The following is a 25,985-nucleotide window of genomic DNA, read 5'->3' on the forward strand; positions in this document are numbered from 1 at the left end:
ACAAAAGTTACAGGCTTTTGTGAAATCTCAGTCTGAATTTAAAATGCCGGTGGACTTAATCAGACCCTCTTTCTTGTTAGAGACAACTACAGTACTGAAACACTGAACAGATGAACAAAACCATTCAGTGAGCAAATCAAGTTTACCTCTAAAAGTACAGAATATTGTTCACCGCTAATCCTATTTATTAAACTCAGCCTCAAATCGACTTACTCAATATGAAATCTGGGCCTGTTTAGTTGAACACAGAGCAATTCATCTGATCTATGAATGAAAATAGGTGGCCACAGTTTTATTGCATATTTTGCAATCTAATGGAACAGCATTTAATATGTCACTGGCTTAGGCAGATGAACAAAGACGCATTACCTAATACTTAAAAAAAATTATCTGACTAATTATGCGAGACTGGAGAATTTTTCACTGCACGCCTGGCAATCACACGCATTAAAGAGCCATGACAGTGGTTGGCAATCACTGTCCTGCAGATATGAAGCGCTCTGTACATAATGTGGTGCCCTCTAGTGTTAAATAGTTTGTCTGAATGGGTCCCGGTAATGCAATTTTGGATTGGCGTTTGCTTTTATACACATCTGTCCACATCTGACGGCAATTCCCAATGTAGCCTTCTCTTCTCTTTTCATTTTTGTTAGTGGTCCAGAGAATGGACACCGTTACAGAGGGAATGCAGAGTTATGGTGGTAAAATCAACGCTGTGGAGACCGACTTAAAGAAACTTGGTGAGTTTTGCCACAACTTACTCGTTTGAATTTGATTCAGACATTGTCCCTGGTATTTATGAGGGAGACTTTGGTCAAATTCCGAATTATACAACCTACTGGCTTTCCACTTTATTTGTATTTGATTCCGAGTAGTCACTGAACTATAAAATTAAAGACGTTTTTCTTCATTTAATGGAAGATAGGTTCCCCAAAAATATAAAAAGTGAATTTGCAAATAATGGATTGCAAACGTAAAGGGGGTGATTACTCTACTGCTGTTTTGGAGTCATTTTTTAAATGATCAATAGGGCAGCTTGAGCCTGATGTTTTCTGCCAGACAAAAAGTGGGCATGGAACACGTAGTAAAACTCCAGTTGTTGAGAATGCTCACAAAAAATTCTAATAAAAAGAAAAGAGCTAAGGTCTTGTGAGGTACGTTGAAGTCTTGCTTAATATTATGCAACTTTAGCGAGACTCCATTTTATTTTCACTATTTTATGTTGCCTCTTCAGACTATCAGACCGGTGAGAAGTCGGGGAACGCTACCAGTGACATCAAAACATTTGAGTCGGATCTAGAGGCCCTGCAGAGCCAGCTGAACGACATCGCCATCAGGTCAACCCAGAACAGAGACGTGCTGAGTGACCTTCAGCTGACCGGCGACGACACGCAGGACAGCCATGTCTCCCTGCAGCGTCTACTGAAGGGCAATGCCGCGTCGCTGCGCGGTGTCAACCAGACATTGATGTCCTACGGCGGTATGATCGGTGACCTCCAGACTGACACGGCCAGGCTCCAGTCTGAGATCCAAGGTCAGGTCAAAGAGCAGGGCCAGACTCAGGTCAGTATCAGCGTGCTGAACATCACGCAAGCCCAGCAGCGCAATGTGCTGAGCTCGCTTCAGAAGACGGTCGAAGACGCGGGGCAGGCGGTACAAAAACTCAAGAATGATTATCAGACTCTCCAGCAGACCGCCAGACAAACCCGCGCAGATACTGACTGGCTCAAGGAGAAAGTCCAGAATCTTCAGATTTTAGCAGCAAACAACTCAGCATCAGCGCGGTCCAACGGTGAAGCCTTGGATGATTTGGGGGCTCAGCTCAGCACTCTCGCGAGCCAGATCCAAAACACATCCATACACACAGAGGGACTTGATCAAAACCTGCGAGAACTCATGGACAACCAGAGAGACCACGATAACTCCACCTCGTCCAAATTTGACGAGATGGAAGCGCGCCTGGACAAGCACGAGAACAACATTGACCGGGTGACGGGCAATGTGAGCTTCGCAACGCAGCTCCTCGGCTCCATCAACTCGGACCTCAACAGCCTGAGGTCGTGCGCCGAGACGGTAATACACCAGTCTGACGTGCTTCTGGGCTTGAACAACAGTGTCAGCGAGGCCAGGGCTGAGGGCAGAGACCTGCGTGCCCAGCAGGACGAGCTGGTGGCTCGACTGGACAAAGAAGTCAGCAGTCTGTCTGTGGTGATGGAGGAGATGAAACTGGTGGACAGCAAGCACTCGCAGCTCATCACCAACTTCACCATCCTGCAGGGTAAGATGTTGATGAAATCTTCATCGTCATTTTTTTTTTTTTAATTTATCATCAGTAACTGCGTTTTACCCAGGAGGTAGAGTGTGAGTGTACACAGTCTGGATAGGAAGGACGGATATGAAGAAGCCTCTATATTCAACCCTAAACCCCTAACCGTAAAAAAAGGTTTTTACCATAGTCATAATCCATGACAGCATGACGGACGACTGGTTAGCCGGTTCACCTCATAGTACAGAGGTCCAGGGTTCGAATCCAGGCTCCGGCCTTCCTCTGTGGAGTTTGCATATCCCCCCCTTGTCTTTGTGGATTTTGTCAAGGTACCCGGTTTCCTCCCACATGCATTGTAGGTCATGTGGGCTCACTAGATCGTCCATCGATGTGAGTGTGTCAAATTGTTTGTCTCTATGTGCCCTGTGATTGGCTAGCAACCATTTCTGGGTGTAACCCCACCTACTGCCCAAAGACAGCTTGGATAGACTACAGCCCGCCTCCTTTCCTCGTGAGGATAAGCAGACCGGATAATGGATAGACGAATAACCATAATCCTAACTCTTACCCTGAACCAAGAACTATTACCCCAAACCTCTTGTCTAAAACAATTCCTAAACCCTTACCTTAACCCCAACCTCTAGCCTTAATCTTAAACTCGTATAAAACCCCTACCCTAAACTCAACCTCGTCTCTAACCTCTATCTGTTACCCTAAACCGCAACCCTAAACCCTACCTTACCCCAACCTCAAACACCTCGATTTTCATTGGGAAAGAAAAAACTCAAACCTGTAATTTGTGTATAATGGAGGAAAATGTTTTTTTCGTTAAGGATATTCATACAACTTCAGCAATAGCCGTACAACTGCGCACAGACCTCTTAATTGCCATTAATTGTCTTTCAGGGCCACCAGGTCCGAGGGGCAGCAAAGGAGACAAGGGGCCTCAAGGCCCAGGAGGCCAGCCAGGCCAGAAGGGTGATAAGGGAGACAAGGGGGTACCAGGTATGGTAGGATCAAAGGGGGAAAAGGGTGCTCCTGGCCCACAAGGTGGAACGGGTCCAAAGGGTACACCTGGCTCGCGAGGCCTTCCTGGGGCTAAAGGATCAAGAGGAACTGGGGGTCGACCCGGAATCCCCGGAGACAAAGGAGACCCTGGCTCTCAAGGTCTTCCAGGCAGAGATGGACTTCCGGGTGTGCAAGGGCCGCAAGGACCACAGGGTCTCAGAGGAGCAGCAGGACCTGCTGGCTTAGAGGGGCCACGTGGGTCTGTTGGGCCCATTGGACCTCCCGGTCCTCCAGGGTTGCCGGGGTTGCCTGCACCGCTGCCTCCGACTGTTTTGAAGCCAGTGAAGCCCACTGCGGCCCCCAAACCAGCTGATGAATCACAAAGCGCAGCGACAAAGCAGGCTCAGACCCCACAGCCTGCCCCGACTTCAGCTTCTGGTTGGTTTGATTTTGACATAATTTAACAGACCTGTACACTAGATTAAGGCTCCTCAATTTAAAATTAATTGCAAATAGATAGAAGTTCTCACTTTCTTTTCTTAAAATGTACCTGTGGTGCTCAGAAGGAAATATACATGTGAAAATATTGATTATCTCAGACAGTCTTTTTTGGTAGGTTTTTATTTACCTGACATGTTTCGGCGGCAGTCTTTTGCCTTCTTCAGACTGCCGCCGAAAATTGTCAGGTGAATACAGAATGAATTTTATCCAAGTGAATATATATAAAATTGTATTCCAATGCATTTTGGGTACACTGGTTGTCCAAAAACAAGCTTTTAAATAGCTCGCAACACCTCTCTGTTTGAGACGCCATAGCAGAGAATGGACACAGACCTACTTGCGCCTTCTTGGCCTGCTGGAAGCGGAGCCGTGACGTTGTATCGTTGAAGAGCGAGTCTGGATTGCTAATGGATGCCTCAGGCAGTACCTTGCACACAGAGGATTCTGGTCTATGAAAACGCTACCATGGCAAAATGCAAAGCATATGGATGTCTCAATTACAAGCAAAGAAACAATCATAAGCAGTAATTGGGCTTTAAAAACAAATGCCTATTGATTATTATTATTATTATTATTATTATTATTATTATTATTATTATTATTATTATTATTGTTGTTGTTGTTGTTGTTGTTATTATTATTATTTAATATCCAGATTTGAGTCACATCACACACACACACTCACAAGAACTTTGGACAACACGGTGTAGATAAAGCAATATATTTGTTTTTCAGCAAAAATACAATTAATAATTTATTCTTTTGGATTTGGTGGTGAAATTATTAACAAACAACAATCAGAGGTTTGAGTTGCAAGTCCAGCCACTATGCACTATTTATAACAATATAGATGACAACAACAACCATCTGGGTGATAATGTCATATCGGTTCCCTAAATTGGTGCCTTGCATTAATATTAATGAGGGGGCTTACAAGATAGGAAAACCATTTATCAAACTTTACAATAGTGTTCCGTTCTCCATAAATATCTCAAAATGCTTGTCTGAGGTCCACTTTAGGTAGTTGTAAAAACAGGAATTGTAAAAGTAGACATACTGATTCAATTCCTTTTCTTTAGTAAAAGTAAAATGCACGGGTGTGACCACAACCACATTTAGGCATGTGACGGCCGGCGGCGAATATTAACAGGCCGGATTTTGGTCCCAGTACTTCCCTGGTAAAACTGAATTTTTACTGCCAATTATATATACAATACCTGCTTTAATAACCTGGCACAAGGAAAACAAAAGCTTGTCTTAACAAAATACTAAACTAATTAATCTTTTCAGATTAACTCAACTGAACTAGCTGGAGAATTTGTGGATACTTGAATGTCTGGTTTTAAGATGACACAAGACAAAAATCATCCACTACAAATCATTCTTGTAGCCAACAACATGAAACAGTTCTGTGAAATAAGAACATGGATGGATGCTGCTTCTCGGAATGTGTTGCATCATCATCGGAAAAGCTGCCTGGTTCATGTCACTTCCTCCATTTCTCTGTTGTCCCTGTTCGACCAAAGACATCAATAGCAATTGAATTTTCATCTCTCTGTTTACATATTTTTTTTTGCACTGTGGATCTTTGGAGTTTTTAAAAATAAATAAAAAAATAAAAATATGCCTATTTTGACAAAGTAATGAGTGTCAGATTTCAGATATAGGGTGTTGTAACAGGCATAAGTAAAAAGTCATCAAAAATAAATACTCAAGTAAATCAGAATCTGAAGGCCCTTTAAATATCATTGTACTCCGTGCGCAATGGGATTGGAGAAAAAGTCAAGTGCAAATACCTGAAAAAATGGGTTTAAGTGTAATGACAAAGTTACTTCCCACTATTGATTAACCTTAATGATTTACTTTTAGGTTGTCCTGCAGAGTTTAGGCGGTTTGGAGACAGCTGCTATTACTTTTCTACCCCCCCTCAGAAGGTCAACTATGATGAGGCCAGCGCATTTTGTTCCAACATGGCGGCTTATTTGATCATTATCAACAACAATGAGGAACAGGTGAATGGAAATACACGTTTGGGGGAAGAAAAAAAAATTATTAGATCAATCTAAACACTGTGGTCTCCCTCAGGTGTTTGTGAAGAACACGGTCACAGGCAAAGGCTTCTTCTGGCTGGGCCTGAATGACAAAGAAGAAGAAAACGTGTGGAAGTGGGTGGATGGAAGCGAACCGGTTTTCAAGTGAGTCTTCATTAATCTTCCCCTCACCTCGAAATTTCCAAAAAACTAAAACCATGTGATTTATGTTCTCCATGTGGTGGCTCTCAAAGGAAATGGAATCCGGGCCAGCCTGATAACTGGACGCGTGGTCACGAACACGGTGAGGACTGCGCTGGTCTCATCCAAAACGGCAACTGGAATGATTTCTACTGCACCGAGCGATTGGGCTTCATCTGCGAACGGACCTCCAGTGGTCAGTATCAACTATATCGAAGCGGTTGGGAGGGTTACCTTAAAAATATATTCCGATACAGTTGCGTTTAAACTGTAGTCAGTAACAAAATCCAAGTACAATGACAGGGATGGGCAACTTAAATGCCGGAGACGGCCGCAGTTTTTCATCAGTGCGACTGAGGGGCTCGCATAGGACCACACATTTCCTCACCAGATGTATGAAAAAAATGCTTGGACAAAATACATGCGTAACCAAAATACTGTATGTGTTATGCATTATCCTAACAACAAAGGGTTTGAATCAAACCCCAAAATGATCACATACAGTATTTTTTTTACTGTGAAAAGGGCCCTCTTGCATAAAAATTACCGTTCATGGTTGGCACAAATCTTCTGAACAAGAAAGCGACATAAAGTGCAAGGATTCATTTTATGCATTTTTTTTTCCAAAAATCAATTCCATCAAAAAACGATTGTGGTGTTATATTTGTCCGGCATATCATTCCAAATCCGTATATGAATATTAGGCCTAATCACATACAAAGTAATATAGGGCAGTATAAGACATGGCCGCCATCAAGTGGTGATTGGTGATACTACAACTCAAAACTAAAGTCGACAATTTCATATTCGCAGTTTGTCAAACACGGATTTGTATATTCCATTTTTTTTTCCTTTTATTTTTCATTATTTGGATTTTCCCGGATAGTTTCACAAATTTTCTTCCTTCGTTGAAAACGTAATTAATCAAGAGGCGACCTGTTGCCCATCCTTAATTTACAGTATAAATCTCTGAACATACCTCATCATGTGTTGTTTCCTTCTCATTTTCCACAGTATCAGCTCCGGTTTCGTAGCATCGTGAACTGCATGAGGAACAGTCAAGCGTCAGCGATACAAATGCAACAACAGTAAAGATGAAGAAGAGCGGACTTTGTTCCTAAAGTGGAACGTCACTTGGAGAGACTTAAATGCACTTTGTGTGGTGCAAAAGAGATTACATGCACACATACACCCCCCACCTTAGGCTGTATTGATGACTGAAGGATGTGCAGATGTGTATCATTTAATTCATTCATTGGTGCAGCATCCTTATTTGATAATCGTATTTCACCATGTCATTAATCTTCCTTTAATCCGAAGGTACAACAGACACAATAACAGGAACCAGACATTTCAAGGGAACGCTCAATGTGAGCTGTGCTGCTGTTTTAATGGGAGATTTTTTTTTTTTTTTCCGTAAAGTGCCAACGTGAAATTAATGTGTGTGGCACAAATACACATTATGCAATGTTATATGCTGTATGTTTTATACAAGCTGATTCATTCACCAAATACCAAGTATAGCATGTCTAATATGCTGGGCGCTTATTAAACACATAATCATGTTTTATATATAATTGACATTTGCCAATTTCTGTATTATTCAGGGAAACCCGTAGTTTAATCAGTGACCTTTAAAATAACAATTCACCACATTCTTTACAATAAAATATTGTTTTTCAAAAACAAACTCATAATATGATTACAATTTGCGATAGAATATTTCGGAAAAATGCCATCGTGTTATCAGCCAGAGATTAAAGAAACGGTAATTAGATCTCCATTCTTTTTGACCATTTAGTATATTATTTACATTGCATTAGCCCAGGTGTGGGCAAACTAAGGCCCGGGGGCCACATGCGGCCCATTAAACGTTTTAATCCGGCCCGCCGAACTTGAAAAAAAATGAATAAACAAACCTTGTTAATGTTTTATTTTCTAAATACTGTGGTTTTTCAAAGACATATATATTGTTGTAATGCTTTTGTTCACTTTCATTTAAAAGTAAATGTATTTTTTTTCTCCGATGAGGTGAGGTTACCAAAACAGCCCATCCATCTGCTCCTGGTCCGGCCCCTCTGTCAAATTTTAGAACCCATTGTGGCACACCAATCAAAAAGTTTACCCACCCCTGCATTAGCCGTTGCAATTTATTACTTATTTAAAAGACATATGCTAAAGTCAGAGCGAACACGAGCTGAGCGTTTCTGGCGGCGCATTTCAATACGATCAATAAAATTTAGATGTTTTGGCGCGGTTGTGTACTGGGTAGCGATTTTGAAGCAAGAATTTTGCTCTTTTCACCCATTATGCTGTGAACTTCTGGTGGCGGCGCGGCGGTGACAGCCATTTGATGGCGAGAATGTTATTACTACGTCACACGCTGGCGCAACGCAAGCAAACACACGGCCATAAAAAAATTTAAAAAACAACAAAAACAGACATTGACACAGAATGTGTGGTGAAATAAATACAATGTGGGACAATATCATTTCATCATGTTTCTCACAAATCTCCACTACTTGTCTCAGCCTGGCCTCCTCTGTTCTTTCCCAAGTTTTCATTATAGCTGATCAGCTTGATTGCTCTGTGGTTTTCACAACCTTTCACATATTTTTCTTTTTGCAAAAATTGGCAGTAGCACAGGCATTTTCTCATTCTCAAAGATTATGTTGTGCAATCTTGTAAAAAGAATAAATACAAGTAAATTGTTAGCCTAATAGTGTAGGTTACTATATTTGAAAGTTTCTGGAAAATCACCAAAAACCACACAACATATTCACTCGTCAAGACGAAACCGGTTGCCAGGAATAAATCTTTGAGGAAAACCATAAATAATTGAGAATCTGCACAGATAAAAGGAAAAAAAAAATCATGTGCATTTTTTATTAAAAATGACTTTTGCAATTATGCAAGTAGTGACTAAATTAGAGGTGGCATGGCACAGCGGTAGTTTGTCCTTTCTCAACTTACCAAATTAGAGTTTGCGGGTTCGATGCCCAGCCATGAGATGGGTCTAAAACAAGTGTCCTTGTGCAATACACAGAACCAGTTGTACCTGATGCTGCGTCATCATTAAGTGAATAAGAAGTAATTGTGAAGCATTTGGAGGCCTAGCAGGTTTTGGGAAATGGAATTAATTAGTTAAGAATATAATGAATAAAAATGTATTCGTTGAAAAGAAACGTGAATGTACAAGAAACAAACAAAATTCACTCAACAGGCCAGACCAACGGGCGTCACAATTTCATCGAAAAAGAAAATATTGATTATGAATTAATTATAATCAATATTCTTTCGGAGGGTAATTAATTGACATTTTATTGTATTGTTAACATTTATTTAAAACAACTCGAATTTTGTCGCATTATTTTTCCCGACAGGACAACACCACGTGATCGCCATCGTCATGTGACAATGACATTTTTTTATGACAAGGACCAGGGACGAACTACATGGTTACGTCATTTCTCGCTGACTTCAACTTCCATAAAAGATTACACAAATTAGTACTGAATTGTGAAAGGAGCGTTTATCGAGTGTTGCGATTGTCCCCCAGGGTGGACTTTGACTCTCTTTCCCAGCATGCTTTGCGTGTTGCTGTCCAGCGAGAAGGAGTGACTGTGTAGAAAAATCGGCCGGGCGACGCTTTTTGACATTCAACCGAGTGCTCGCTCGCTACTATGCATTTGAATCGTTCCACATAAGGACAAACAACAACAAACGCGGAAAGTGACGTTTGTTGCTCCAGCGATGCCGCTCTTCGCTACCAACCCATTCGATCAAGATGTTGGTGAGTGGAAGCCCAACCGGGAGGATGCTACATGCTAACATTGTTTGGCTAGCGTCTCGACTGGCCAACGGCTTTTGTTTGAGGCGTCTCAAATGGATTGTCGCTACCTGTAAACTTCAGATTATGTGCCGAAGCGTCGTTTGACGTGGCGTTGCGAAACACTTCATTCACGCCGCGGGTGTGTTGTTAGCGCTGTTAGCTCGGCTAGCGTTACAACACTGACACATCAATTCACTAACGTGATGACGAAGTGCGAACGTTTTCAACAACAGAAGTTAGAAAAAAAAATGCTTATAATAATAATACCCCCCACATTTTTGTCGGCAACTCATAAATTAGCTGGCAGGTGAAATCACTTCGATGCCCATTCTTAAAGCGTGCCTTGTTCAAAGTGTTTCATTTGAATATTTGTAGCCAGTGCAGGTGTATAGTACGCGTATAACTTTAAAATAATTTTGATAAATCTAAATCTAATATTTTTGGTTTCAAATCCCTACAACGTGGGCAGAAAAGCATTTTTTATTAGCGGATCACCATACACAAATTCCCCTAATCAAAATTAAATTAATTAATTCTCAGGCATTTAATTATTTTTACCTGAAATTAAACACAAAATAAATATTACCTTGCAAGTATTATAAAATAAAAATAAATAAATAAATATAAAAAATAAACATGCCTTTGTCTGAGGGATGGCCAGATTACATTTGTTTCCACCCGAGTCCGATACAGAGTTCCGATACAATACCTGTGGATAGCCGTCCATCGGGATAAGCTCGCCGTCCGTTGCCAGCAATGGTGTCAGAATCTCCGGTAGCCTAACCAACAGCAAGCAAACGGGGGTCGCACTGCAGAAATGTTTTTATGGCCCATATAGGCGTTCCCTATGCTTATTTTGATTCCAAATGCTTCTCTTTGCTCTTATTTGTCCCTAAACAGCCGCACCCCGCTTCGCACAGACACTCAGTCACAAGCCATTCCATTGTTACAGCGGAGAAAGATACCAACATTTTTGCCTGTGTTTTGAAGCCTTTAAAATGTCGTAACTCTCTTAATTCTAAACATATTTACAACATTTAAGCACGGTTGTGTTTCTTTAATCCAACCCTTTCCAGTGACATTGATCTTGCTGGAAAGATAAGATTTTAATTTTGTTGTCACATCCCTATCTGAAGGGCGTGCACGAGTGTGCGGCCTCACTTCGTTCAAATACATGACCAATTGTCTCAGTAAAACGCATGTATTACGATTATATTGTGCATACTAACCCAATTAAGCACCCCCAGATGAGGAAAAGGTCTAGCGTTAAGGAGTTGTCTTACGTACTCTAGCGCCCATGTGAATCCAACCAAAATCATAATTGTTGTCAGAAAAATCCCAATTCAATCTTTTCCTGAAATCGTTCTGTCCTAGTACCATGCCATGTTGTAATTATCAGGTCATTTACTGTATTAGTACATTATTATTTTTGTGAGCATGTTTATGGGGGATTTTAAAGGCGTTGGAAGTGTTCATTACATTTGCTTTTAAGGAAAAAAAAAATCCCAAAATATAGCAGCCACTTGTCATGTTGCAATATTGAATCTTAAGATGGTTGAATGTGATAGCCAACATAAAAAATCAGAAATATGTAGAACCTTTCCCAAAGCACTTCAATCTCATCTCATGTCAAACGCATCTCATGTTACCCTTAAAAATAAATTGCGTACATATAATGTGATGTTGGAAAAAAAAAAAAGTTCCTTATGTTGCCCCAAACTCATCAAACCACTACTTCAACCTTCCATCGCCCTGCTGTTTGCGGTCCAGCTGGGTGGCTGATGGCCACTGCAAGCTTCTCTTTCGCTACCATGGCATCAAAGGAGGAGGGTTATTTTATGCTTCTGCATTAGAAGCCTTCTAGCTGTGCATGAAGGTCAACAGACGAGGCTTGGAAAGTGCGTTAGATTCCAGTGGGATTGCTTACAAGAGGCAAACTTGTAGTTGGGATTTGAAATCTATTGTATTGTATATTTTAAGTCATTAATCTCCATTTGATGGATTTATTTTTCAAAGGAATGTCTTGTTCTTGTGTTTCCTCTCCACAGAGAAAGCAACCAGTGAGATGAACACCGCAGAGGACTGGGGCCTCATCTTGGACATTTGTGATAAGATAGGACAGTCACGTAATGGGTCAGTACACTGTTTGCTATATTCTCTTACAATTTTGTTCCATGTTTATGATGTATGTGGAGGTGCAATGATTAACCAACAACTTATCCATCATCAAAATTAGTTATTTTGATTCGGTTAATTGTTTTGAGTCCATGTTTAAGTTAAAATTGTCCACATCCTTGGAATCTCAGCATCCTTTCTGCACAATTCAATTTACAATTAAAAATTTCCTATTTTGAATCAAGGGAATTAACTTTTTATTTATTGACAAACTAATTGGCAGATTGATCGATCGAATTAGGAGTTGCAGCCCAAGTTATATGTATCTTTGTTGCTTGGCAGGCCCAAAGAATGCCTCCGCTCTATAATGAGACGAGTGAATCACAAGGATCCTCACGTGGCCATGCAGGCACTCACTGTAAGCACACACATCTCAAATTAAAAGCCTTCTTTCTCTGAACAACTCTGAAATACTGTCACCCCAAGAATTATGGTTTTGAAAAAAATCAAATTATTACTATACACATTTGATATTGAATTGATTCTGAAATTGTAAAACATCAAACTATGAGCGATTACTATTGTGTGCATATGCTGGCAGCTTCTTGGTGCATGCGTGTCAAACTGTGGCAAGATCTTTCATCTGGAGGTGTGCTCCAGAGAGTTTGCCAGTGAAGTCAGTAACGTCTTAAATAAGGTATCCCGTCTTCTCCGTGTGCATATTCTGATTTTATAGCATTGCGTTGCCTTTAGTTTGATTTTCCTTGCTCCTAGGGTCACCCTAAAGTGTGCGAAAAGTTGAAGGCGCTGATGGTGGAGTGGGCCGAGGACTTCCGCAACGACCCCCAACTCAGCCTGATTTCGGCCATGATCAAAAATCTGCGCGAGCAGGGCGTCACCTTCCCCGCGGTGGGCTCACAGGTCAGACCACAACCCGGAAAGCGAACCGTTGGTTGACTTTGGAATCAGTATAGCGTGTGTGACACTACGTCTATCTCAGGCGGCAGAGCAGGCAAAAGCCAGTCCCGCCTTGGTGGCAAAGGATCCCGCCACTTCCTCAAACAAGAAAGAAGAAGAAGACTTGGCCAAAGGTAAAGTCAAGAGGCTCCTCGTGCCTGTTAAGTCAGTGAAAATGTCGAAGTGAAGGCTGTGCTCGCACACTTGCTAAACAAAACACCGTCAAAATGGTTGCTTGTACAACCAGTAGGCACAATTTTTCTTAATTTAATTTTGTATCCCAGTCTTCAATTTGCATATAACTTTCCAAAGGAAAAATCTTTTGTGACAGTTTTCTTTGTCTGAAACCCAAAGAAAACCCTTACCACAATAACACAAAAAAATAATTCTAAAATATACATAAAAAAATTAACTCATAAATATGCCGTTTAAATAGATATATCTTCGCACCCCAATAAATGGCTTATGAGATTTGAAAATGTCAGTTAACAAAAACAAAACATAATTGTATGTACATTAGTATTATTTTAAAATGAAACCTGATGAAGTTGATGATGAATGAAAAGTATTTAAAAATGCTGCTGAAAATAAGTGTTAGTGAAAGCTTAAATAAAAAAACAATACAACTTTATGTAAGTATAGGAACGTAAAATAAATAAATAGGTAATGAATTAAGAAACACATTTATTGATTGGTAATATAAATATTTCAGCTTGTAATTAATGGTTAGTTGAATAATTTCAGAAATCTTAATTCATTGTTCAAACAAATAAAATATCTTTTTTGTGTGCGTAAAAATTGAAGATTTTTTTCATGTTAAGAGAAACAAGTAAATATGAAAGAACAGGTCGTGGAAGTGCATTGCTAGATAATTTTTTTTCAGCTGGTAAGTAATCACGTCTAAGAATTCAGTTTATTTTAGTTTGTATACATTTTAATTAAATTCATTTGTGTTTTTTGTTGAAAATAAAAACCCATTAGATGACCAAAGTCACATTAATTTAATTTGTGTAGCTTGTCTCCAATATGATGTTTTTTTTTTTCCCCCCCTTTAAAATAATTTGTGCAGCCATCGAGCTGTCCCTGAAGGAGCAGAGACAGCAGACGCAGACCTCCTTCTCCAGCCTCTACCCCAGCACCTCCGCACTGATGCCCGTGCACAAGTCGGATGGACGCAAGGTGCGCGCCATCTACGACTTTGAGGCTGCAGAGGACAACGAGCTCACTTTCAAATCGGGAGAGATCATCACCATCCTGGACGACAGGTCAACTAACACACGCACACACGAGAGAGCTGCATGAGCGTCGTGTGACTAAATACATGTTCTGATCTTCATTTCAGTGACCCCAACTGGTGGAAGGGGGAGACGTATCAGGGGATGGGCCTGTTCCCCTCCAATTTTGTTACTGCTGATCTCACAGCGGAACCTGAGATGAGTGAGTACACACTCACACACACACATATGCACACAAAACAGAATTAGTAACACACTACTGCCTAAATTAGGACAGTTCAGCACGAGAGTTGTTTTAGACCCATCCATGACATAGAAAGCATATTTGTTGTCTTTGTAAGCAGCAGGAGATTTTGCTGCATAAGTCTAGCGTGCCCTCTCGTGGCTGATAGTAAAAAAAAAATTTCCATGTATAAGTCGCTCCAGAGTATAAGTCACAGGCCCTGCCAACCTATGGAAAAAAAAGTGTGACTTATAGTCCGGTAAATACGGTAGATGAGAATTTGTAATCATTTTATTTTTAACCCTTTGTATAGCCATGCTATGCAAACTGTAGATTTGATGAGGAAACAGGAAAATGTGGCAACTCAGCTGCAACATTACGGAAGTTGTTTTTTTACAGAGGGTAAATTTGACATGCCTGTGAATTTTGCCGCTGTGTCTACGTGTGTTGCTGCCGCTTGTGTCACATATATGCTGAGGTACCGACCAATATATATTTTTTACATCAAATAAGCGTTAAAATACCCCTCACACATGCTGTATAATTGCATTGAATTGTATTTGAACACCTTTATAAACGTATAGCTAATGTGTTTTAGCACAAAACGATATGTTATTCCATGACTCCTCTTGTCACAGTGAAGACGGAGAAAAAGACGGTGCAGTTTAGCGAGGACATTCAGGTGGAGACCATCGAGCCGGAACAGGAGCCTGTTTTTATCGATGAGGTAAAAAATAAAAAATGGGACTGGTTTACTTATCTAGACATCACCGTGATTGAAATAATAAACTAAGAGTTTGTGTTTAAAAATGCACTTTCAGGACAAAATGGACCAACTGCTGCAGATGATTCAAAGTGCAGACCCCACGGACAACCAGTCAGACACTGTCGAGTTGCTACAGCTTGAAGGTAAACTGCATGCTTAAGAAAAAGAATCGTAGTAGCAGTTTGAAATGGTGCTAGTAATTCAAATGGTAAAAGTAATCTATAGATACTTTATTGTTCCAGTGACGGAAAGTTAAGTTGTCATAGGATGAATACTTTATTTCCTCGTTTAACAACAATAAAATTTGTGTTAATAATATATACAGCAGTAGAAGAAACAATGTACAAACAAAAATGGTGCATAATTGAGGAAGGATAAAAAAAAAAAAATAGTGCGGTTGTTGTTTTTTTTTTTTTAATGACATTATCATTACTTCTTTTGGAGTCGAAAGAAAGCCATTTGTACGTTCAATCTCAGTACTCTCCACCACTCAAATTTCTGGTTGCGAGAACAATGACGAGAACACGCATTCCGTCACATCCGATTCCAGTCTGAAAATGATTTTCCAGAGGCTTGTGTGCGAGTCATAAATGGTCAAATGCAAAGGCTTTTGTCAAGATATTTTCAGGCAAAAATCCTGAGGAGTGCAGCTTTAATTTCAAATATGTCATTTGATTACACTAATTAAAAGTAAAAGTAATACTCGGGTCTGAAAAGTCAATTAACTTGTTTGTTTCTGTGTCAGGAGCGTGCAATCAAATGGGACCCCTCATTGACCAGAAACTGGAAGACATAGATCGGTACTTCCCATCATCAAACAGTCACAAATTGCCACAATGAGTCTTCCACGTTGACCTGCGTATTATTTGCGTGTGCCAGGAAGCACTCTGAGCTGTCGGACCTCAACGTGAAGGTGATGGAAGCTCTGTCGCTGTATGCCAAGCTCATGAACGAAGACCCCGTGTACGCCATGTACGCCAAGCTGCAGAGTCAGCAGTACTACATGCAGCAGCCCCCCGCCGCCACCGCCACGCAACAGCAGGTACAATGTGCACCAATCCCTCAGTCGGCAAACTGTCAGCATCCTAACGTGCGTTTGCGGTACCGCAGGTGTACCCCGCCACTCACACGTCAAGTTCGTACGGCATGAGTGGCAGCGGCGTGCCGGGTTACAACGTGCCGGTGGAGCAGCTTCAAGGCCAGACGCCCGCACACAGGTTGGATAAGAGAGTGGAACACAACCCAGCCAGCAGCAATTATCATTTTAGTCTTTCCAATCGAAAGAGCGATTCACCTACATGTCCACTTGATAGTGCTACCTCTGCACGTTAAACTGGCCTTTCTTCTACTAACTACAGTGCTTTCTTGACATAAGACAGAACTAAGTTATACTATACGTTTTGCAAGATAACAGCCTCAGGGAAGTCCACTTATGTTTGTGTTAATGAAAGATGCTGAAGGCCATTGACATGCTAACGGTTCACATATCAATACTTGTGATTTTAGTTGCAATATTTGAACTGAAACTGTTGCGCAACACAGGAAGGCGGGCACTGTAACTACAGTCACCGGCATATTCGTTGCCTTCTCTGAATTTTTTTTCCCTCAAAATTTACCCATTCACACTAGTAGAAGAAGGAGCTCTACTATTCTTTTTGGTCTGCATGACTCCTTTTTTATACGGCCTCCCAGTGGCCAAGATAAACACACCATAGCAAGCAGCAAAGCATCTACACTCGCACATTTCTGGTTATATCTTAAAAGTAAGACATTTTGATTTATTTAAAAAAAGAATTAAATAAAAAGCAGGTATTTAATAGCAATTATTTGATTTGTACATTTTTTTTTACCATTCCATTACATTTGTAATCGATCTTGTTTGTGATGGTAGAATTCCCTGTTATACCCTGTTTTTATTTTTTCCGTTTATTTTAAATTGTGTTGATTTTAACTGAAAATTTGAATGCATTAGCATTTTGATTTAACAAGGGTAGAATTATTGATACAGCTTTGGTACTCAGTTTTTTGTATTTGGGAAAAAAAGTAATGAAAGGATAGATTTTATAAATTAGGGAGCGAATTATATATACAGCTCTTATACATTAGTATGTATTCATGTAACCTTTCTCTCATAGAGAATTTTTATATCTTAATCTTCAAAAAGTGTCAACTTTTCAATTGTGTTTAATAAAATAGAATTATGCACGTACGTTAAAGTTGTATTGTAAATTTAATAAAACTATTGAAATGATCAATTTTGATACCGTTTTGATACATTACTCAGTATTTCTTTCTGTCATCTGTCAAGAAGGTCATTGCGACATTGTGTTTATTTCACCAGTGAGGCCCACCTGTACATGACTCAGCCTGCCGTCTACGGCGCGCCGGGCGGCCTGCCGCCGGCCGACGCTCACGCCTACCCAGTTCCCGGGACAAGCCCCGCCGCCGTTACGCAGGTGCTGCCCATCTATGGCGCTCCCTCTGGCCAGATTGCGCCGCCCTCCGCAGAGCCTCCGCAAGCACCCTACTCAGAGAAGGCCTTGCTATAGGCCGCCCCCCCCAATCCCTCCACAAACATTCATTTACACCAACAGTCAGCATAGTAGTGCCAGATCCGACTTTTTGTGACGATGCTGAAATCCAAGGTAAATATGTCGACACTCACGATTTTTCAACAAGGCGAAAATGAGCACAACTTCCAATGTGCCCTTCATTTCATGCATACTATTTAACTAATAAGTTAACTTTCGTCACTGTCCTGTGATAGACACTCATCAAATTTAGTCATTTACAATGTCCTTGTTAATGGGATGTCTGTAACACAAAAACCCCATTCCCTTAAAAAAAAATAAAAATAAATCTGAAAGAAATTGATGCGTTTTTCTCAGGACAGCGACAATATGTTATTCTAAAAGGTTCAATCAGTTGTAATATGCCCTTTGTTTGTCCCAAAGTGTCAAAAGTAGGGCAAAAAAAATAGCAGTTAACATTGTCTCTAAATTATTTGAATTATCAAACTTGATTTTACATAATTGTAATGAATAATGTAGACTCATTTCTATATTTCTTCAGTAAATGTAACATGTTTTGCCATTTAAAAAGTAAAAGAATTAATAAATTGTAATTTATTTTTCCCCAAGCTTCCTGTTTTTTTTGAGACCCCTAATAAGCATTTCCCATTTCCTTAGAATTTTTATTTATCATTTTGAAAATGCATTCATTTTGCAAATTCATTGTTTTTTTTTGTTTTATTATGTTATTTCCACATAGGATAAACAGAAAAAGTGATAAATGTAGAATGGTTTATTTTGATCCACAACAAGAGGGTAAATAAGACTTGACATATGCATCCAATCTTTGTTCCCTAATCAAAAACTAATTTTATTTAAAAGTTGTTTTTTTTCCATGGAAAATGTCAGCCCTTGTCTATTATGTTGTTTCCTAGGAACAGCAATAATGGTGACCTGGGAGCTTGTTTCATTATTTAAAAAAAAATCCCCTAAACATTGTATCACATTGCTAACTCAACTTAGGAAAAAAAGTTTTTTTTTAATATGTATTGTTAAGCAAACCAGAAGTTTCAAATAGAATGCGTCAATTTGATCTAGAATGTAACAGGACATCATATAAATATAATAAATCTAAACATATTTCCACTTTTCATTATTGTAGCAAAATTATTTCCAATTTTAAAAATTTATTTTAAATTAATTACAATCATTGCATATTCGATTCATTGTGCATGTTGCAAGAAGCACATGAAGACGATAATTGAGCACCAAGTTGTTATTGTGGTAATTGAAATGATCTAAATTAAGAGTCGGTAACAGTGGGAGTTGTGCTTTTCTTCTCCGACATCTTGCAAAAATTGGAAGTGTTCCGTCGTTTTTAGTTGCACTTTTTTTGTGTTGTTTTGGTGACGCATCATGTCCGCTCTCAACTCTACAAAAACTAACATGATAACAGCCTTCGTACTTACTCACTACTGTGCTAACTGTGTCATACAAAAGTGGCATTGACTTTGTCTACTTTCTGTATATGTTTTTTCCAAGTACTGAAAACTGACGCCACTTTTATTTTTTTTTGTCTTTTTGGAGGCGAGGCGAGCAAAGCGAAGCATGCACATGGCTCTTGTAAATATTGTTAGCACAGTTAGTGCGCAGCCTCAGAGAACTGAGAGGGAAAACAACTCGTATGTTTTTTTTTCTTTCTTTTGTAGAGTATTTTTAATTTATGTATTGATTGTTATGCTATTACAAAATGGCGAGAAACGGGACGAGAGCAGGACGACGGGTAATGTTCCGATTCCGCGGGCTGTATATTATAAAAGGAAGGAAATGTCTTCACGTCAGCGTTTGTGATCGTCATATTGTAGGGTGAAAACACAAACAAAACTCCTTTTGTGCATTTCAAAGCGTAACTGAATTATATTAGTAATTTAATTTTCCTCTCTATACTGTTAACACTACTTTCCTCCACACAAGGTGAACTTGTTTAGGTGTTAGGAATGACTGGTGATGAAGTCATTGACTTGAAATAGAGTTAACAGTAGAATTACTTTCATTTCATCTTTGCCTTTTCAATTTGTATGAAATTGATTTGTGGGGGAAAACATTTTAGGGTGTTGGATTGAAAGCCAAGTGGAAGTTGCTGCCTGTTTTGTTTTGGGTTTTTTAAACTTGGTTCCGATTATGTTTTTTTTTATTTTTTTTTTTAAATACCAAACTCGTACCCTGCTCTTTGTCATGCATTCTTTTAAGCATACTTATCAATTGGTATTCACAATAAAAATACAAAGGGGCCAAATGTATAGAACGGTTTGTTGGTGTTTTTGTACTTGGAATTTTGTCATCTTAATTGAATTTACATGTGTAGACTTAAATTACAAATACAGTTTTGATCATTATGAACATTGCAAATACCGCATACACATTTTTATTTCAAACAATTCGAATAACTTTTTCGATTTCAAATACATTTGCAATGCGTTCAGTTCAAATGTGATCAATATTCAATTTCAAACTATTTGGATCACTTTCAGTTTCAAATTTAATTCCGACGCCAATACTGATCCCGTTACAAAGTGTTTTTCTTTTAATTATGACAATTTCAATTTAAAATACAATGTCAGTTACAATTTTAATTCCTATGTAAATGGCATTCCCTCAGTGAGCTGCCACCTTACCGCGGTGGAGGGGTTTGCCTGTCCCGATGATCTTAGAAGCTAAGTTGCCTCGGGCTTTTGCCCATGGAACCAGACTAAGTGCCGTTCCCAGAACCCCAATGGCGATCAACCACAATATCATTTTTCAGGCAGAAATTGGTAGTACATTCCATGATAGTACACTTTGTTATAGCTTCCCTGATATGAAGTGCATGTTATGCAAACACGCGTGTTTATGAAACTTATAGACCCTTGCTGGTATCTACTGAGGGCGTCCCTTTCGCATTCTCTTCTAACGTCCGCATGCTTTCCTCAGCCATGTCTGTATTTCCTCTTTAGAAGTCACACAACATATCATATACAGATTTTGGAGCTAGCAGCAATTTTTGAATAAGGCGCCCCATCCATTTTGGAGAAAGTTTAAGATTGTTAAATGCGCCTTATGGTTGTGAAAATATGGTATAGCAGTCATTTACAATATAATGTTAACATTTCAATTACAAAATGACTTTTAAATACTATTTCAGTTAAAAGTACAATTTTAAATGTTTGTATTCCAATTTAAAATTCAATTCCAGTCATTTTTAAATTTTCATATATAGTTTCAATGAATATTCAAAATATTTTATTTACTATTTAATATAATGTTACTATTAGTATTTATTATTCTAATTATTAGAATTAGTTACTATTTCACATAAAAATGTATTTAAATTGCCAAACTCATCAAAAAAAAAAATATTACTGTTGTATTGCACTGGAGAGGGGAGCCCTCTAATCTCGTTGCACACTTGAGTACAATGACAATAAAGGGATTTCTAATTTAAAAAAAAAAAAATGCAATACACAAATACAATTTCAAGTTATATTTCAATTACACAGTTTAAAATGCTTTATTTCACTTTGAAAAACAATTCCAATACAATTATTTGACAATTTCAACTTGAAATACAAATGGCGTTTTCAGTTTCTATTTCACAGCTTCAGTTACTTTTTGAATTAGTAGTACAATTTTAATGGCAAATAAAATTTGTAATGTTTCATTTTCATGCTGGCCCGATGAAGACCTTTGAGTTTCATGTAGCGGTATGCGTTCAGCTCTGTGTAATGTCGCCGATGGGTCATTATGGGTTGTGTCTCGTAAAAAGTGAGCATTATCCGAGCTATAAAGTCATAGTGCAGCGTAAGCGTGCTTCTTTTCTAAAAGCGTGTGCAGAGTCCACCTTCCCGCTCCGTCTTTGTCAACATCATCTTCGCCTCTAGTCATGCCTTCGGCCAAGACGCAAAAGCTGGCTGCGTACGAACTGCTGCAGTTCGCCGCTCTGGCCGTCCCCGCGTTGGTGCTCGCCGAGCGCTTCGCCCGCCTGCTTAGTGACGTGAGGGGACGCGACGACACCGCCTACTGGCTGGCGGTGGCCTCATCGGTGGCCTACGTGGCCTCTTGCACCCTGCTGGTGTGGGTGCCCCTCAAGTATCATGTCTTGAGGGGGCGGAGACTTAAGACCACGCGGTGGTGAGTACACTGTGGTGATGTCATACGTGTGACGGTAACCATAGAACCGGAAGCAGATGTTACATTGTGATGACTTGCGATACGAGTTTATATTGTTCTGTGACAGTGCTCTTAAATCAAAGTACAAATCATCATCTCCAATTGAACTGATTGGAAAGGCCGCTAATCTGTTGCAGCTCCACAAAAAAATGTCTCTGTATTTTTTGAATAACGCAACAGCATTGCACTAATATACTAATTTGAGTTGTATTTCCATATGAAAAACCTTGTATCAAAATGTTTGTCCTTTTGCATTTTGTGGTCTAAGTGTTTTTTGTTGTTTTTTTTTTGTCTGTCCGCTTTACCCCCAACCCCCCACGCCAAGGAGACCAACAGTGCTGGCATATCTCCTCTTGTGCACGCTTCCTTGCTTTGCCATTGTAATAGCAAGCTCCCAGGTAAATAAATGTTTCTATACAGTATACACGTCTTTTTTTTTTTTTTTTTAATCAGATGTGTTGCCTTGCACATGTTTCATTCAACATGCAGGCGTCAACCGCATACAAACGATTGAAATTGGCGGTTCTTCTTTTAGCCAATCAGATGCTGCCTGGTAACGGGCGTGTTTCTCCGTCCTCTCATTGGGTCAGCTTTGTATCACTTTTGATTGGCTCATCTCTATGTGCACCAAAGCTTGAATTACGTGGAGGACGATATCATACCATGACAAAAAGTTCACTTTCAAGCAGAGCAGGGCTGTCCGTCCGACCGACCCTGGGGCGGAACGGTACGACCCTGCGGCCCGGCCGGGCGTGTGGTATCAAAGTGTATATAGTCAATAAAATGCAGAATTAAAGATTATCAATTGTATCCATGCAATGGATATGTCACGTTTTCGCAATAAAAAAAAGTCACTGTCACAAGACCATGTGAGTTATTCAGTAACACAGTCAGTAATGTGGCAGGTTGCCCATTAACTTCACTCCCAAAATGCACTTGTTATTTCTCGACTAGTCTCCAACACAGAAATTGTTAGACTAGATGCCTCATATTCAGATGTTTTTTTCTTTAATTCTCTTCATCCATCTATCCATAGATCCAAGTCAACGCAGGCGTGCGGCTGGACCACTTTGTAGAGTTCCCCGTCTCTTTGGTGATGTTGTCTCTTATTTGCGTGGACTTGGTTGAGAGGCTGCGGCCCTACAGGCTCCTCGGACAATGTAAATATTTTAAACCAGAACAGGTTCAATGGATTTATTTGTAACATTGTGTGAAAACATTATTTACATTACTTTTGACATTACTTACATTTCATCACATTCATCAGTGAGGGGGAACTGGACCCATGCTGCCAGCATAAGTCAGACGGGTTATTGGGGCCTACCTCAGGATCCAGGCCTGGAGTTGGGGCTCGAAAATGAGCGTCTGGTAGCCCGACCTGCGCCCAAAGGGCTTGGGTTCAGCCAGTAAGGACAACATGGGTCCCCCTTCTCATGGGCTCACCACCTGTGGGAGGTGCCAAAGGAGTGAGGTGCATAGTGAGGTCGTGGAATGTCACCTCTCTGGCAAGGAAAGAGTCTGAGCTAGTTTGCCAGGCAGAGAACTTCCAACTAGATAGTTGGAGTTGACCCCACACACTGCTTGGGCTCTGGTACCAGTCCTCTGGAGAGGGGTTGGTCTTGTGAGGATGCCACCTGGACACCTCCCTGGTGAGGTGTTGTGGGCATGTCCTACTGGGAAGGAGGCTGTGAGGACAACCTAGGTCACGCTGGAGAGACTGTCTCCCAGCTGGCTTGGGAAGTCCTCAGGATGCCCCAAGAAGAACTGGACGATGTGGCTCGGTAGAGGGAAGTCTGGGCTTCTCTGCTTAAACTGCTTCCCCCGCAACCTGACCTCGCATAAGCGGAAGAGAATGGATGGATGGATGGAAGATGGACAACACCCACTTACTGACAGGTGCTGTTCACGTGTGTTCTTTTGATTTGCAGTAGACAACGTGGACCTTCTCTTTGAGCAACCAGGCCCAGTCCTGACCCACTTAGAAACGGTCAGCTCCATCTCCAACACGGTGCAGCCCGATGAAGCCCAGAACGGCGCCCCGGCCAACCACCAAGCTGTGCCCTCCAGCAAACCCGAAGCCCCCCGTCGGCGTCCTGACCTCCCCGCAGGCCGCTCCACTCCAATTACCCCCAGAAATGCGGGCACCACCTACTTGTACTCGTCCTCGCGAGCCTCTTCGGGCCGACTGAGTTTCCTAGGGAGGAGCGACGCCAGGTCGCAGGTGTTTGTAGATTGTTTCCTGTTCTGGTTGGACACGGTAGAGATGTTGCGGGTGGCTGGCGAGCCGGCCGTCTTCTACTCGGCCTGGATGTACCCCGCGTTCATCCTGGCCTTCCTGTCCAGCCTGCGGGCCGTCCTCACCCCTCACGGCCCATTTTCATCCACAGCAGGGGTTGCTCTCCAGGACGTTCCCTTCTTGGTCACACGGGTGTCCCTGCTGGCCGTCTTCGGACCCGTGACGCCCATCTTGTTTCCTCTGAAGAATGCCCTGGTCAGCCTAAGCTTCCTCTACTTCACCTGCATTACGAGGCTGAAGGTATTCAAAAGGCACAGCATGTTCTGACCACACACACGTCACCCTGTAAATATTTGTAGGAAATAATGGGACATTTTTCTACTACACACTTGACTCAAAGGAAAATATGTGGTCATCAACGTTTGTGTCTTCTCCCTGGAAAATAGCAAATTCAACAGAAAGAGCAGCACAACAAAAACTATTTTAATTTGTTAATATTGGAACAATACTATGTAGTGCTTCTTTTCCTCATTAAAATACACATTACAACATTTTTGTTGCTTTTTTGGCAAGGTTGAAACAGATTTAAGGAATTTCTATTTGTTTCAATGGGGAAAGTGTGCTGCAGCACGTGGACAATGACAATGTTCATATTTTTCATTGTCTGTAAACATGCATTTCACTGAGTCACTTGGGCGGCACAGTGGATGACTGGTTAGCACGAAGGGCTCACAGTGCCGAGGTTGTGGGTTCAATTACGGTTCCGGCCTTCCTGTGTGGAGTTTCCATGTTCTCTCCATGCCTGCGTGGGTTTCCTCCGGGTACTCCGGTTTCCTCCCACATTCCCAAAGCATGCATGGCAGGTCGATTGAACATTCTAAATTGTCCCTAGGTATGAGTGTGAGCGTGGATGGTTGTTTGTCTCTGTGTGCCCTGCAATTGGCTGGCAACCAGTTCAGGGTGTCCCCCCGCCTACTGCCCAAAGACAGTTGGGATAGGCGCCAGTGCCCCTGCGACCCGAGCGAGGACGAGTGGTACAGATAACAAATGGATGGATGAGTCACTTTGTCGGACCACTCTACTTCATTTGTATCTGTATGACTGTGTTATACTGCCACCCAGTGGCCAAGGGGCGTAACACTAGTGGAAACAGGCTGGAACACTTAATGATTTCCATTCATTTCAATGGGGAAAATTGAGGATTTGAGATGCAAATGTTTTGAGTCACTCATATGTCAATGCACAGCTGTATTCCCTAAATATAATATATGCACGATTGACATTTTTGAAGACTTAAAACGGATTTTTAAAAAGTCTACATTACACTAAACGAGTATTTTTAAGGGTTAATTCAGCCTCCTTGGGGTGCTAACTATACCCCACGGAACAATTCCAGAGCATTACTTGAAGGAAACAAGATGCAGAAAGAATACAGTCATTGTGGAGGAGGACGGAGGGGGGTGTTGCTGTTGTGTATGGGAGGGGTGGGGGGTTTAGTCATTTGAATTCAGGCAGTGTGCCTCCTGCGCTAGCCCTAATGTTACCTGCTGCGCCATGGCAACAGAGGCAGGGAGGCAAGGGCATCGGCTGGAGCCCACACACACATACACGCACACACACACGCACGCACATTGGGAGGAGCACTAACACAGTGACACAGGTAAGCAGTGACAGAGGACCCTTGAAGTGAGGTGAGGGTGGGGGTTCCCCCCCACCCCCAACATCTCTGATCGATACCGAGGACACAAAGTGAGATGACACCTTTCTGGAGCTGTTGACTCCCTCGTACACAACTTCCCGAGGAGAACCTGTGGACGACACTGGCGCAACTTCCTGGATCAACGACACGCCAACAAAGTTCCGTACCCGCAGGCATCTTCAGCCTCTTCTTCCTCCTGA

General features: G+C 41.0%; 3 protein-coding genes and 1 long non-coding RNA gene across 4 annotated transcripts in view; 3 read left to right on the forward strand and 1 right to left on the reverse strand.

The window, feature by feature from the left end:
• Positions 1-8,624, forward strand: part of colec12 (collectin sub-family member 12) — a 25,188-nt gene extending 16,564 nt beyond the window's left edge. The window contains exons 4-10 of the mRNA XM_088311491.1: positions 654-740; positions 1,235-2,278; positions 3,173-3,712; positions 5,645-5,787; positions 5,861-5,970; positions 6,060-6,202; positions 7,021-8,624. Coding sequence (XP_088167617.1) covers positions 654-740; positions 1,235-2,278; positions 3,173-3,712; positions 5,645-5,787; positions 5,861-5,970; positions 6,060-6,202; positions 7,021-7,040 — 2,087 coding nt within the window. The 3' untranslated portion in view covers positions 7,041-8,624. The remainder of the gene's footprint in view (positions 1-653; positions 741-1,234; positions 2,279-3,172; positions 3,713-5,644; positions 5,788-5,860; positions 5,971-6,059; positions 6,203-7,020) is intronic.
• Positions 4,528-10,648, reverse strand: LOC148325862 (uncharacterized). The gene is made up of 3 exons (XR_015846185.1): positions 10,548-10,648; positions 6,986-7,049; positions 4,528-5,908 (listed from the first exon to the last, which is right to left on the reverse strand). It is a non-coding gene; the product is annotated as an uncharacterized LOC148325862 (long non-coding RNA).
• stam (signal transducing adaptor molecule (SH3 domain and ITAM motif) 1) lies at positions 9,436-19,949 on the forward strand. The gene is made up of 14 exons (XM_088311492.1): positions 9,436-9,799; positions 11,887-11,971; positions 12,296-12,371; positions 12,555-12,650; positions 12,728-12,874; positions 12,954-13,044; positions 13,980-14,175; positions 14,253-14,347; positions 15,007-15,095; positions 15,190-15,277; positions 15,880-15,934; positions 16,014-16,176; positions 16,245-16,351; positions 17,476-19,949. Exons 1-14 carry the CDS (start codon positions 9,760-9,762, stop codon positions 17,681-17,683), a joined length of 1,536 nt encoding a protein of 511 aa, XP_088167618.1. The 5' UTR covers positions 9,436-9,759; the 3' UTR covers positions 17,684-19,949.
• A 1,608-nt stretch (positions 19,950-21,557) lies between these two features.
• Positions 21,558-24,413, forward strand: tmem236 (transmembrane protein 236). Its single transcript, XM_088311825.1, has 4 exons — positions 21,558-21,811; positions 22,176-22,248; positions 22,887-23,010; positions 23,779-24,413. Exons 1-4 carry the CDS (start codon positions 21,564-21,566, stop codon positions 24,411-24,413), a joined length of 1,080 nt encoding a protein of 359 aa, XP_088167951.1. The 5' UTR covers positions 21,558-21,563.
• Positions 24,414-25,985: the final 1,572 nt, after the last annotated feature.

Source organism: Idiotropiscis lumnitzeri, chromosome 12 (assembly GCF_059441095.1).
Source record: "Idiotropiscis lumnitzeri isolate Australia: NSW breed Sydney's pygmy pipehorse chromosome 12, RoL_Ilum_1.0, whole genome shotgun sequence".
In the NCBI taxonomy this organism is placed as follows: Eukaryota; Metazoa; Chordata; class Actinopteri; order Syngnathiformes; family Syngnathidae; genus Idiotropiscis; species Idiotropiscis lumnitzeri.